Here is a 15,369-nt window from a genome sequence, read left to right on the forward strand (position 1 = left end):
ATGACAGCCAGACTACTAAGACCCCTAGGAATCCTAGTAGCACACAAACCCACCAACACTCTCAAACAAAAACTAACAAACTTAAAAGACCCAGTACAACCCATGGACAAAACCAACATCATCTACAAAATTCCATGCAAGGACTGCCACAAACACTACGTAGGACAAACAGGAAGAAAGTTAGCCACCAGGATACGCTAACACCAACTAGCCACAAAAAGACACGACCCTCTCTCCTTCGTAGCCCTACATGCGGATGAAAAAAACCCACCATTTCGACTGGGACAACACATCTATCCTGGGACAGGCTAAGCAAAGACAAGCTAGAGAATTCCTAGAGGCCTGGCACTCCAACCACAATGCCATAAACAAACGCATAGATCTAGATGCCATCTATTAACCCCTCAGGAAACGAACAGGAAATGACACCACCACAAACCCCAGGAACCCCATCCAGGAGAAAGATATAAATAGAAAGCAGGAGGCAACAGCTTCGCTTCACTTGGAGGTCGCCACTGATGAGGTCGCCAGGCAATGAAATGTCTGGATATCAAACCTACAGCTCAGCGAGCAAACCTACACCCTAGTCCTGTACATCTTTCACGAGAGCATAGGAGGTTAAGAGTTGACGTTTTATAAGCTTATAAAAATCATGAGGGATACAGATTGGGTTAATGATAAGTCCTAGGATAGAGGATTTCAAGACTAGGGGGCATTGTTTTAAATTAAAAGGAGGGAGATTTAAAAAAGACCATGAGGGGCAAATTATTATTTTTTAAACAGAGTGGCTCATGTGTGGAATGAAGTTCCTGATGTTTAAAAGACATTTGGATAGGTACATGAATAGGAAAGGTTTGCAGGGATGTGGGCCAACAGCAGGCAGGTGGGACTAGTTTAGTTTGGGATTATGTTTGGCATAGACTGGTTGGACCAAAGACACTGTTTCCATGCTGTATGATCCTATGACTCAGGCCCAGCATATCACTCATTCAACCATTATTATCAAGGCAGGAAATTAACTCTGGTTCAATAGAGAGTGCAAGAGTGCATGCCAGGAGCAGCATCAGACAGACCTAAAAATGTTGACCTGGTGCAGCCACCAAACTGGACCACTTTCATTCCAAACAGCATAAAGCAGCAAGTGATAGATGGAGCCAAGTCATCTCACAAGCCGACAGATCAGATCTAATCTCTTGCAGTCCTTCCACATTCAGGCATGAATGATAAAGGACAATTAAATAACTCCCTAGAGGTGAAAGCACCACAAATATCCCCATCCTCAATGATGGAAAAGCCCAGAACATCAGCAGAAAAGGTAAGGTTGAAGCATTGGGTGGGTGGCACGGTGGCACAGTGGTTAGCACTGCTGCCTCACAGCGCCAGAGACCCGGGTTCAATTCCCGCCTCAGGCAACTGACTGTGTGGAATTTACACGTTCTCCCCGTGTCTGCGTGGGTTTCCTCCGGGTGCTCCGGTTTCCTCCCACAGTCCAAAGATGTGCAGGTGAATTGGCCATACTAAATTGCCCGTAGTGTTAGGTAAGGGATAAATGTAGGGGTATGGGTGGGTTGCGCTTCGGCGGGGCGGTGTGGACTTGTTGGGCCAAAGGGCCTGTTTCCACACTGTAAGTAATCTAATCTAAGCATTTGTAGCAATCTTCAGCCAGAAGTGCCGAATGGATGACCATCTTGGCCTCTTCCTGTGGTCCCCAGCATCACAAAAGCTGGTCTTCAGCTAACACGATTCACTCCACATGATATCAGTGGCTGGAGACACTGGATACTACAAAGGCTACAGGACCTGACAGCATTCTGGCAATACTACTGAAGACTTGTGCTCCAGAACTTGCTGTCTCCCTAGTCAAGCTTTTCCAGTACAGCTACAACACTGGCACCTAGCCAACAGTGTGCAAAATTGCCTAGGTTTGTCCTGTATACAAAAAGTAGGTCAAATCCAATCTTGCCAGTTACCATCCCATCAGTCTACTCTCGATCATCAGTGAAGTGATGGAAGGAGTCATCAACAGTGCTATCAAGCAGCATCTGCTCAGTGATAGCAGTTTGGGTTCACTCAGTTCCTGACCTCATTATGACCTTAGTTAAAACATGGACAATACAGGTGAATTCCAGAGGTGAACTGAGAGTGGCAGTTCTTGACATCAAGATTGCATCCAAACAGAGTATGGCATCAAGGAGTCCTAATAAAGCTGAAATCAATGGATAAGGGGGGCAAATTATTCACTGATTGGAGTCTTACCTGGCATATAGGAAGATGGCTGTGGTTGTTGGAGGTCAGTCGTCTCAGCTCCAAGACATCAAATGCAATAAGACCTGGAAAATATCCAGGCTTGGACTGACAAGTGTCAAGCAACATTCACACAACTCAAATGCCAGGCAATTATCATCGTCAACAAGGGACAAAGACAATATAATCACCCTTTGATATTCAATGCTGTTACTATACAGAATCCCCCACCCTCAACATCCAGGCAATACCATTGACTAAAATATCAACTGGACTCACCATATAAATACTGTGCCTACAAGAGCAGGACAGAAGTAAGGAACACTGCAGCAAGTAACTCACCTCCTGACTCCTAAAAGTCTGTCCATCATCTAGAAGGACACAAGTCAGGAGTGTGGTGGAATACTCTCTACTTGCCCTCTCATCCCTGACGACCAGTAACAGCAATGTGCACAATCTAAAAGATGCACCGCAGACATTCGCACTTGATTCTTAAACAGCACCTTCCAAGCCCATGACCACTTCCATTTAGAAGGACAGGGCAGCGTAAACATGGGAATACTACCACCTGCAACTTCCCTTCCAAGTGACTCACCCGACAGACTTGGAAATATATCACTGATCCTTCGCTGTCACTGGGTCAAAATCCTGGAATCCCCTCCTTTTTGAGTCTACCTACAGCACGTGAACTGTACCAACACTTCAAGGGTAACTAGTGACAGGCAATAAATGCTGGCCAGCCAGCAACACCGAAGTCACACGAGAGAATAAAAAATATTTGGATTTAATCACAGGTACACAAGAATCTTCTACTAGATGAGGCACTTGTCCTTTAGATGTTAGGAGTTGCAGATTTAAAAGATACTTTGCTGCGTTGCTTATAATTTGCATGTTGTAAAGTATAAAGACTGCTACCATTACATGTCAGTGGTGCAAATGGTGGGGGCTGTGGTGCCAATCAAGCTAGCTTCTTTACGTTGTTGAAGCTGCACTCATCTAAGCGAGTGGATTAGTAAACGTAGCTTAGTTATTCCTGTTATTTTTAGATTGGTTACTTTATCCTTTATACATAACAGACAATGTAATAAAATTAAACTGTAGTTCACTTCAGGTTTGCTCCCAGACACATTTTAGCATTACCTCCTACCACAGAGTATTGAAAGTCCAAACGATTTTGTGTATTTTTCAAAATAACTAAATATTTGACAAATTAAGTTCTTCAACCAGCTAGGTAATATATCAATTCTGCACGCTTTTAATCACAACAGAAAGAAATCAGAAATTACCTGTTCCTTGTCTTTTTTGATGATGGCGCATCTCTTCCCCAGTTCATCTAGCTTCCGGTCCAACCAATCCTTTCGCCTCTGATCAGCATCATATTGACCCCTCTCTGCAGAGCCACAATTGACCATTTTGGAATTGATAGCAAGATAAATAACTTAGAGACATTTAAACTCCTAGAAAATATTTTATTCAAATGAAGCAAAATCTACTCAACGATTGTTCTCACAGATCACTTGCAGCTTTAGCTCGATGTTTCCATGAATTAAAACGTCCTTCAAGTATTGTGAGGCAGCAAAATATCTCACATTATCCAGACTCCTCTGATATTTTAATACCAACTGATTTAACACTTGAAGAAATTGTAGGTGAATGAACTCTTCATAAATAAAAACTCTTTCCTCCTCAACCCAAAGTGTGTTCTTACAACATTTTCAATCAACAATTTGCCTTTTAAAATTCTATGCTGGTTGTCCCTGATTAACTGACACATCTGCAACAGTTTGGTCACGTTATCCAAATCTCATCCCCAGCACAACCATTACACAATATAAATTTCAAAATGAAGAGCCGAACCTTAAAGTCTTGTTTACCTCTCAAACAGAAGACACTTACTGATCCTATGATTCACTTGGTAATCCAAACTGAACTTCATTACATCTGAGTGGATAGCTTTCTCACAGCCTAGTCTTACCAGGTTCACATCCCCACAGTTGCCTTAAGAAAAAAAAGCACAGAATAATTAAAACTTTCCAGTGGTCAAATAAGCATTACACACTCAAAACCTGTCAACAACAATCAAATGACACAGTCTTTTTATTAAGTAAACACTTTAAAATGAATAGTTACACAATTCTAAATGCAGAAGTCCATTGATCATAAATGTCACTACTTCCTGGAAAATTTCTATTGAATACTTAATTTTTTTTATAATCTATTACCGGAGGGAAAGAAGGAATAGACAGCAAGCATAAATAGTATAGTAAGGAGAAAGATCTTCAATGACAATAATCATGACAAGTAACAGGATTCCATCCACTCTAGCAAACAGACGTATATACACCACCCAGCAGATAACATAAGAATCGTTAATCTGCAGTGAGTGAATCAGTTAACTTTCAACAGTTAGCCCAACAGCTTTTGGATTTTTAAGAAATTGTGATATGGACATTGAATTGCACATACCTAATGCGTTATTCTTATCTTTGCACTTTGACTTAAAATCAACAATGATTTTTTTCATGAGATCATCAATAGCTGCATTTGATGGTGCACACACAAGAATCCTGGTTCGTTTAGATCTTAAGTTCCTGCTGTCAGATGGTTTCACATTCTCTTGTTCCTGGATTTGGAAGGTGCAAACAAGCAAAACAAGATAGTGGAAAACATCTCTGGCAAATACTTTCTAGCTTACTGCCTTTTAAATAAAATGAGTTAAAAAGGATACTTGGGTTGGCATAATGGTCATCTCACTGTCATCTGACAGCGCCAGGGACCTGGGCTCAATTCCAGCCTCTTGTGACTGTCTGTATGGAGTTTGCACATTTTCCCTGTCAGCCTGGACTTCCGCCAGGTGCTCTGGCTTTCCCCCCACACTCCAAAGATGTGCATGCTAGACGTATTAGCCCTAGTTAATGCCGGGTTATGGTAGGGGTCTGGATGGGTTGTTCTTCAAAGGGTTGGTGTAGACTTGATGGACCGAATGGCCTCTTTCCACACTGTATGGTGTTTATGGTGAATATATGGTAAATCAAACAGTAGAGACAAGGCAAAGAAGAACGGTATTAATAGATTACAAAAATATAAATAAACCATGCCAGAAATCGATTGTACACAACTGTCAACCACAGTGGCGGCGAATCCTCCATTGACAAAAAAGATGGAATTTTTTTGAGGCCCCAGCAGAAGGTGGCATCATCAGAACAGGTGCAATGGACATGAAGAAATTGAGAGAATGAAATGGAATCCTTTCCGGAAGTAGGGTGAAAACAAGTATAGTCAAGGTAACTATGGGAGTTGGTGGAGGTTTGTAGTGAATATCAATGGCCAGCTTATCCCCAGAATTTGAAACAGAGATGTCAAGGAAAGGAAGGGAAGGTAGATAGATCAGGTGAAGGTCAGTGCAGGATGGTAATTGGAAACAAAGTTGATAAATGTTTCCAATTCTGGATGAGAGGGACAAGCAACACTGATTATGGTCACTGACGTACCAAAGAAAGAGTTTTTTGGGGGGTGGGCGGGGGTGTGGAGACTTGAGCAGGTCTGAAAGAAGGAATGTTCCACTTAATCCATAAAATGACAGGGTTAACTGGGACTCAAGTAGGCACCCCATGGCCCAAACTTCACCTTAAAGTGAGAAAGGAAAAGAATTGATAAAAGCATTGGGGAATCAACAGTTAAAAATCTCCATTTTGTAAGTCTCTATTTTGCAAGAATAATTTGCCTTACAAGTTCAAAATGGGAGCTGCAGTCACAGTGTCCATGAGAACATGAATTGCAAGAATGCAGGGGTCTCTACATAACCTTGGAGATGTTCCTGTATATGCTTCTTCCCAGCACTACGATTAGGCTGCACAATAGAGCATTGTTAAGCAGCTTGCTTTATCTACTTTTGACTAATGAGAACTCTGCTAGACGTAGTAACATTACGTGGGAATGAGAAAAAGTTAATTAGTAACGCACATGAAGACTACAAAATGTACTGCTTTTAAGCTGGAGATCAGATATCTGTTTACGGTCCTCCAAAAGATAGCTTTGTTGCTAATCTGGGGATTAACCTCCGATTTCTCGCCGGCTTAACTGAAATAAAGTGTGTGCTGAAATTGAAACTTTTGTGTGGTCGAAAATTTTTTTTTTGAGTCAACAGATTGGCCATGTTGAGGAGTATGGTGATGAATGGGAACAGTTCGGGCCTTAAGGAAAATGTGGACAGCCCTCTGAGGTTTTTAGAAGGCATTTTATAAAAAGTCAAAACAGAAATTGTCAAAAACACAAAAGCTCATTGTGTTGGGGGTAGCACATGAACTTGGATGTAGAAACTGGGCACAAATGAGTCATTTCAGATTGACAGAAAGTAATAAGTGGTACAGGGATCGATGCTGGGACCTTATATAAATGTTTTGGATGGAGGACAGAAAGTATGTTTTAAAGAAGGGTCACTGGAGTTGAAATGTTAACTCCACTTTCTCTTCCCAGATGCTGACAGATTTTCAGCAATTTCTGCTTTTGTTTTTGGACAGAAAGTATGGTTGCCTACTTTGTTGATGACACAAATATAATAGTGAAGTTAAGTTATGAAGACCACATAAGAAAAAGATATATAATAGCCAAGTATTGCAGATGGTGGATCTCTGAAATCAAGTACTAAGTAGGAGAAACTCAGCAAGTCACACAGCATCTGGAGACAGAAACAGAGTTAATGTTTCATGTCTCATGCAAATCTTCCTTGGAACATTAACTCTGTTCTTTTCTCCACAGATGCTGCCAGATCCACTAAGTTCTCCAGCACTTTTTATAATTACAAATAAATAGATAGTTAAGTGAATGGGCAAAGAATTGTTAAATTGAACATGTGGAAAAATGTGAAATTGTCCAGTCTGACAAGAATAATAAAAAACAGCACATTCCCTAAGTGACTGCAGACTACATAGATGAGATAGAGGGAATCGGGTCCCCTCGTGCATGAATTGTACCAGTTGCAACAAGAAACTGGAAAGCTTACAGAAGGTTTTCATTTATTGGAAGTGGATTTGAACAGAAAAGTACAGAGGTTATGCTTCAGCTTTAAAAGGCGCTGGTGTGAACACATCTGCAGCACTGTTTACAATGTCTCCTTGTTTGAGGAAAGATGTAAATGCATTGGAAGCAGTTCACATAAGGTTTTTCAGACTAATAGCTGGAATGTCATAGGAGGAAAGAAATTAGACAGGCAAGGCTTACATCTGCTGGACTTTAGAAGATTAAGGGTCAACCTGATTGCAACACAAGATCCCAGAAAGTTTTAACAGGGTGGAGGTTTGTGGAAGAATCCAGAACTATCATGTAAAGTCCATTTTAAACAGATTTAGAGATTGTGGAATTCTCTTCTTGAAAACAAAGCAGAGGCAGAATCATTGAATATCTTTAAGTCAGAGGTGGATAGATTTGTGGTAACCAAGGGATTAAAAGGTTATATTGTTAGGGTGGGAAAGTGGATGAGGGTGTAATCAAATCAGCCATGATTATACTAAATAATGGAGTGAGGTTGAGAGACCAAAACACCCACACCTGTTGTGTGTGCCTATGTTCAAAAGACTCACTTTTCTCAGAATTATATTGTTACACTTCATCGTAGTACCTCATTGAGCAAACGATGCAGGAAACCAACGATTGTTTTTGATTTTCCTGTTCCAGGAGGTCCCTGTATGAGACAGATATTGGGAATTCTTGGTTGTTTCACCATCGCATAAGCCGTGTGAATAGCTTTCTGCTGATGTTCATTGTAATCATCCTGCATTAAATGAAGAAAAATGTAAAAGCACTGCTGTCTAAATCAGAAACTACTGCAATTCCACAGAAATTGCCTTACCATAGAATCATTCTAATAAAATTATTTATTATATATGCATTTATTGTATTTTAACTCCGAATGTCATTAATTTTATAAGATCACCGAAATGCATTTCATTACTACCATATTTCTGTAGGAGTGTCTGAGCTGAACAGAAAACACAACAGTTTACTGATCTGCAGTGGTTCGAGGTGGTGCCTTAAGGGCAATTAGGAATAGGTGATAAATGCCTAGCCAGCTGTGCCCACATCCCATGCATGAATAAAAAAATCTGTTAAGTTCCATTGACACAAATAGAAAAAATGGTTTAAAGTATTCTAATTTACATTCAACAGTTGCAACAGACAAATGTCATTATATATTAAAATTTGAGGCTCAGCTGCCAGGTTGTGTTTCAGAAAAGCGAACAACTTTTATCACAAATATTGATTAAAATAGAGTATACCATGCAATAACGAAAAATTTAAAGCATTAGTGGAATAAATGCACAAAAGATTAGATTACAATATATTTACATTAATGCAATAATTCCATTTCTATTTGTACTCATTTCTAGAATTTACTCACAGTATTGTCCAATTTTGGACGTTCCACAAAACCTTTTTGAATAAAATATATAGAATTCGCTGAAAGAATTGGCCTGATCAGAGGCGTTTTGGCTAGAAAAAGCAATCCTTTGAACTGCCTCAAGGTGGTCACAAGGGAACCAATTACATCACACCTCACTGGCTGGTTTTTCACTGCACTAACATTTCCTCTCGTTTGGATTGAAAGGTGAAGAGTTGTCAATGAATCACGTCCTGTTCAAAAAGAAAACTGAGTGAAAGTCAGCTGCAAAGGCATGAAAGGGGAAAAAACCATTGTGGGAAGAAGTTCAAGCTCAACCTGTTTTCAGTCCTGGAAACAAAAGAATTTTTGTTGGAAAACAAAAACAAGTTGCTAAAATGATTCAGTATGGAGAACGATCACTTGTGAACAGAACAGATTTCGTACTCAAAGACAATGATGGTTGCATGTCAAACATTTTAGACTAAACAGAGCTTTAGACAAGATAATTCAACACAAAACAGTCCAAATAACTACGCTTATGGAAGCCTTCCTCAATATAATATAACCAATCCAATGCTTTCGCATGAAAATGTTCCTCTATGATCTGATTGTCAATTAAGAATATCAGAAAGTGAAGGTGGATGCAAATTTAAGTAGAGTTGGTTATATCTCAACTGAGGACAAAGCAGGAAATGATACATGTAAGATCATCACTGCATTGGAGAAAGAGGTAAGGGAAGGGACCCAAATTAAACTATAATGAACTATGTTCCATTTATTAAGCTCAGTGAAAGCCTGAGAATTCATCTTTTAATTACGCATTTTACAACCTGTAGTAATTACCTTCCCCAAGAGGTCACACAAATAAACCTGATCGAATATGCCAGCCAATTTCCTTCCAAGGTGGGTTTCAGAATACTACTCTCTCAAACTAATGTAATGGGAGAGAAACAATATCTTGAATGGATACTTCAACCGAGCATTCTATAATTTTTCATTGCAATTATTGAGTTGGTTATCTAAAACATGAATTTAGATCAGTGGAATGTTTTATTTTGATTTTGTAAGAATCTTCCTCAATCACAATTCTAGCTTTCATGGACATTGCAAAAATCTACTAATGTTGATTCAGGAAGGAAATTGGCCACCCTTTCCCAGGCTGGGCCACATGTGACTCCAGACCCACATCAACATGGTAATCTCTTCACTGTCCTTTGAAAGTAACTGCCCTTTGAAAGTAACTGCCCTTTCAGTTCAAGGCAATTAGGATTAGGCAACAAATACCAAACTGGCCAGTGACACCCACATTGGTTATAATCTCCTACTTAAAACAACTATTTCTCTGCATTCCTATCAAACCCACCAGTTGAAAAACGCGATGTCTTTGAGATATGGCTTATATGTGGGACTGGATTATTATTCATTATTTCGCCCTCTTCTTGCATGTAGTAATTCTGATTTTGGGGCAACCACAGGAACACAACATCATCCTCTTTAGGGTGTAGTTGTTTTTCAATCTGGTGATCACGTAGAGAAACTGGTTGATCAAAAAAAATGCAGTCAGCAGATATCAAATGCAATACTATTCTCCATATTCACAGTTCAAAACCATTTCTCCCACAATTAGATTGAAGTTTCAACCATTTTTATGGATTGAATGGATTCTTTCAGTCGATGCTAGTGTCACAAAGCTAGTCCCTTTTTTCTAAAAGCTGTTCCTTTTCTCAAAGAGACTGTCCTTGGTTTTTCTCAGAGGAGTCGTAAACATCTCCTGATTCCGATTAAACTAGTTTGGTACAGAGAATGAAGGATGTTGAGAGGCCTTTTCATTTATATTTAAACAGATGAGACTTCAGTCCGAAGTGGTCATGTTTTAGAAGTGACCTGTATAATGGAAGGGAAGTGGTCAGCTCCCTAGCCGAGCAGTTCAGTCCAGAACAAGTTTGGAGTTCAGCTGTGAGAAAACAGGCGCTCTCTCTTTCTGCCCTTCTAACTTCAACCTGTAAGCATCTGTTCCTTTTTTTTGACTGTTTTTAAGAGGGTTCACTTAGTGGGACTGTTATGTATATTCAAAACAGCATAATTAAGTCTAGTTTGGACAGACTGAGTTCTGTAGGGGTTCTCTATTCTGTTCTTTGTGTATCATTGTGTAATTTTGTGAATAAATTTTTGTCTGTTTTAAAACCTGGTAGTCAATTTAGCTAACTTACTCCAGGTAATTTTCATTGTACACTTACCGAAACAAATTGCAAAGTTATGGTCTACGCTGCCTGCTGAGGAATGTTTTGAGTGGTCTGGCCTCGTCCATAACACTACACTCAAATTAACTTGGATTATCAGCAACATAATACATCTTCAATAGGAATTCACATGCTAATCCACTGCATTTTTAATCAGTACTATTCAGCTGAAATGCAGAGCTATTGTCACAACCTCAGGATTTGCGATTAGACACAAATAAATTGTGTTTCTGTTGTAATAAAAAATAATCTCAATGTTTACCTCATTTAGGAAAACCTGGCTTCGCCAGAATAACTTTAAAGAGCACATGTGAATAAGTAGTTTGATGGGATGCAATGAAAGGATGATTACCTTACAACATCGAAAACTAATTAGTTGCAGACTCGACACAATTGTCACAGACACATGCATTTAGTCATAGATTCATACGACATGGAAACGACCGTGGTCCAACTCTTCCATGCCAATCAATTTTCCCCAACTGAACTAGTCTCACTTGCCTATGTTTGGCCTATATCCTTCTAAACCTTTCCTATTCATGTATCTATCCAAATATTGTGTAATAACAAATTCTCAACTACATACAAACCAATTATTTACTACCTAGCTTTGTTTTTAACTGATACTAAATTTGTAATATAAATTTAATGCCCAACTTGGTTTTAGAAAAATTTCAAAGATGAAAGTGGGTTTGATCCACTCTGGAATTAGGTTTTAATTCTGGGCATAACACATTAACATAATAACTCAGGAGACATAAGGCAATCATGTGACTTGATTTAGAGTATATGCTCCATTTCTGTTCTCACCTTGAAATTCTGCACAGTATATTTTTCCTGCCACACGATAGTTCTTCAAAGTCAAAGAATTATGAATCATTCTATTTGTCTGCTTGGATTCCTTCAGTTTCTGAGCTAACTGTATAAACGAAATGCTGCAATTTAGTGTTATAATTAAGAATACTTCATTAAAATAGTCATTATTACTATTTAGTTCTTTGATGCAATCAGGACTATGCATACCAAACTGATTTCAGCTGATTTCTATCCTCCATGCAGTGCTGAGACATCACCATCTCTCTGCACTGTTGCCAAGTTAATTACTTTTAGGTTTCCTCAGCTCACCAAGCATAAAGATTGCTAAACAATATTAGGAAAGTGTGGTTATACAAAGAGATCTTGTACACCAATCAATTAAAGAGACAGGTATAGCAATCAATTAGGAATTTGGAATTTACAGGGGCTTTCATTGTAAGAGGATGAGAGCTCAGAAGAAGATATGCCTACTGCAGTTATACAGTATCTTGGTGAGACCAGACCTGAAGTGTTGTGTGCAGTTTTTGTCTCCCTAAGAGAGGATGAAATTTGTTATAGAGTGAGTGTCATGAAGGTTCATTAGGCTGATACCAGAGATGTTGTATGAGGAGACATTGATCTGACTGAACCTGTACATTCACAAGAGTTTAGAAGATTGAGAGGGGATATGATTGAAATGTATATAATTTTTAAGAGGTTAAAACATACAGAATTCAGGTAGGATGTTTTCCTTGAATGAGGAATCTAGAACTTGGGGTTAGTCTTAGGATATGACATCAGCAAGCTACACCAGAGATAAGGTGACATTTCTTCACCCAGACAGTGGTCAATTTGTGGAATTCACAACACTGTGGAGCCTGGGTCACTGAGTATATTCAAAAGATAGATATATATTTAGCTATTAAAGGTATGAAGGGGTGCAGAGAGAGAAAGTGGGCATTTGACATTAAGAACAGAGTATCAGTTGTGATCATACTGAATGATGAAGCAGGCTCAAACAGCCTACTCCTGGGTTTCTATAATCTGTCGCACATTGCGCCCGAAGAGATATTTGGATTTCTGTTAAACAACCTCAATGACTGAAATACACAGAATTTTGGAGAAACATGAGTATTTACTGTGTTTGTTTCAGATTTCCAGCATCAGTAATATTTTGGTTTTAACCCCATTGACTGGTTTTGTTCTGGATATGCTACCAAGGTATTGTTTTCACAAAACCTTTTTACCTGAAGGATTATCACAAAATACATTTCTGCTTCAGCTGAGGTAGCATTACAGACTTACATTCATATCCCAAACATCTTTTTAAAAATCAATATGGTAATGATCGTACTAACTTACTACCTCCAAATTTGAAAATGACACAAAGCCAGGTGGAAGGGCAAGTAAACTGTAGTGAGTAAGCAGAGATGTTGCAGTGTGATTTGGACAGGCTGAGTAAATGGGCCAATGCATGCCAGATTATTTTTTGAATGGCTGTAAATTGAGTGAAGGGATGGTTCAACAAGACCTGGGTGTCCAAGTGCACTAGTCAATAAAAGTAATCAAGCACGTGCAGCAGGCAATAAGGAAAGCAAACTGTATGTTGGCCTTCATAATGAGAGGATTCAAATACTGGAACAAGGATGTCTTCCTGCAATTGTACAGGGCATTGGTGAGGCTACATCTGGAATATTGTGTGCAGTTTTGGTCTCCTTATCTGAAGTATGTTCTTGCCAAAGCAGGAATGCAGTGAAGAATTTACCAAATTGATCCTTGGGATGACAGGACTGACATACAAAGAGCAATTAAGTTTAGATTAGATTAGATTAGATTAGATTAGATTACAGTGTAGAAACAGGCCCTTCGGCCCAACAAGTCCACACCGACCCGCCGAAGCGAAACCCACCCATACCCCTACATTTACCCCTTACCTAACACTACGGGCAATTTAGCATGGCCAATTCACCTGACCCTGCACATCTTTTTGGACTGTGGGAGGAAACCGGAGCACCCGGAGGAAACCCACGCAGACACGGGGAGAACGTGCAAACTCCACACAGTCAGTCGCCTGAGGCGGGAATTGAACCCGGGTCTCTGGCGCTGTGAGGCAGCAGTGCTAACCACTGTGCCGCCCACCGTGCCTTGTTTCAACAAGGAGTTATAGCTCCTGTGGCTAAAGGAATATAATGAAGGACAGGATTAGGACATTGAGTTGAATGATCAGCAATCATATTGAATGGAGTTGGTTAGGATTTTATTCATTGGAGTTTAGAAGAAAGAAGAAGCCTATAACATTCTAACAGGACTAGATAGGTTAGGTGCAGGAAGGATGACCAGCGAGTCCATAACTAGGGGGCTCATAGTTTAAAAGATAAGAGGCAAGCCTTTTAGCACAGGAATGGGGAGAGATTTCTTCACCTAGTGACTGGTGAGCCTGTGGAATTCGCTACCAAAAAACACGGTTGAGGCCAAAACATTGTGTGTTTCAACAAGGAGTTATAGCTCCTGTGGCTAAAGGAATATAATGAAGGACAGGATTAGGACATTGAGTTGAATGATCAGCAATCATATTGAATGGAGGAACAGGCTTGAGGTCGAATGGTCAACTCCTCCTCCACCTCTCTGTTTCCGTGCTTTTGTGCTATTGACCAAGGTACAGATATTGATCAGGACACAGGCAATACTTCAAAATAGTACTTGGGATATTTGCAATCACCCGAAGAGACAGATCAGTCCTTGGTTATGATAGCACTCCAGGAATCTCAGCCTTGTGGAACTTCAACTTTTCAGTGGGACGTAAACCAAAGACTTTGGTTTAGAACAGAGAATGCTATCAACTGAGCCATAGCTGACACTTGCATATTTCGCAAATAAATCAATGGACACTAAACATTAACTGTTTCTCCCTCTGCAGATGCTGCCCCTTTGCTCTCTGAATGTATTTATCAGTCAAAAACAAATAGATTTTGCTTTCATGCAGCTTTCAAATTCGCTTAGAAAACTAACAGCACTTAGTCAAATGTAAAGACTAGGTAAGGCAAGGCATTTGATCTGGGAATGTTATGTGCTTGCTAACATTAAAGGTCAAGAGTATCATTGAGGGGGAAAGGAGAAGTGTAATCCAGTAGAATTCCTGTTTCTGAACCCTACTCTGTCAAATTGGCTACTGAATGTGAAAAACAAGTAATGATATCTGAAAACATCAGGAAGGGGATGGTTCAACAAATGCCACCGACTGAACTATTTCCGAGTAAGGATCTACATGCAGAAAGGAGTGAAATACTGACACAGCAGTTGTCTGAATGGGATGTAGCCACTTTGAATACTCTTTTAAGACTTTTGCACAATCTTCAGGACTTCAATCTTTCTGACTGTAGTCAGCATATCATCAGTAAAGGTTCAACATTGTGCCTCATGCAGTGGACACCCAGAATCTAGCTTTGGCTTTCTCCTTTCCCATGTCAACATATTTGCATTTGGTGGGGTCATTCGCAGGCAAAGGGTAAATTTTTGGTTATGTTGACATTATCAAGCACCCAATGGATTGAGTTCACATTGAATGAACTTTGTTGTATAATTCATGCACTTCATGGACAATTTCCACTCTAATTACAGACTTAAGAAAAAGCTGACAAGTTAGCAGATCTTAATCGTAGGGGCCTTTCTACCATGGATCCTGTACCAGTTATTTATCAAAATAATCCAAAA

The 15,369-nt window shown here is 39.6% G+C and overlaps 1 protein-coding gene across 5 annotated transcripts in view; it reads right to left on the bottom strand.

The window, feature by feature from the left end:
• The window catches only part of setx (senataxin), a 94,470-nt gene that overhangs the window by 19,876 nt on the left and 59,225 nt on the right, over window positions 1-15,369 (bottom strand). For all 5 annotated transcript variants that reach the window (XR_015760702.1, XM_087998366.1, XM_043720338.2 and 2 more), the window contains 7 exons: window positions 11,674-11,782; window positions 9,987-10,160; window positions 8,642-8,874; window positions 7,862-8,014; window positions 4,711-4,867; window positions 4,141-4,242; window positions 3,531-3,634 (listed from right to left, as the gene is read on the bottom strand). Coding sequence is in view for 4 of the 5 variants with exons in the window: in XM_087998366.1 (XP_087854492.1) it covers window positions 3,531-3,634; window positions 4,141-4,242; window positions 4,711-4,867; window positions 7,862-8,014; window positions 8,642-8,874; window positions 9,987-10,160; window positions 11,674-11,782 (1,032 nt within the window). In the remaining variant the exon portion in view is untranslated. The remainder of the gene's footprint in view (window positions 1-3,530; window positions 3,635-4,140; window positions 4,243-4,710; window positions 4,868-7,861; window positions 8,015-8,641; window positions 8,875-9,986; window positions 10,161-11,673; window positions 11,783-15,369) is intronic.

Source organism: Chiloscyllium plagiosum, unplaced genomic scaffold (assembly GCF_037043375.1).
Source record: "Chiloscyllium plagiosum isolate Xiang-an unplaced genomic scaffold, Cpla_swu_hap1 HiC_scaffold_21, whole genome shotgun sequence".
Lineage (NCBI taxonomy): Eukaryota > Metazoa > Chordata > Chondrichthyes > Orectolobiformes > Hemiscylliidae > Chiloscyllium > Chiloscyllium plagiosum.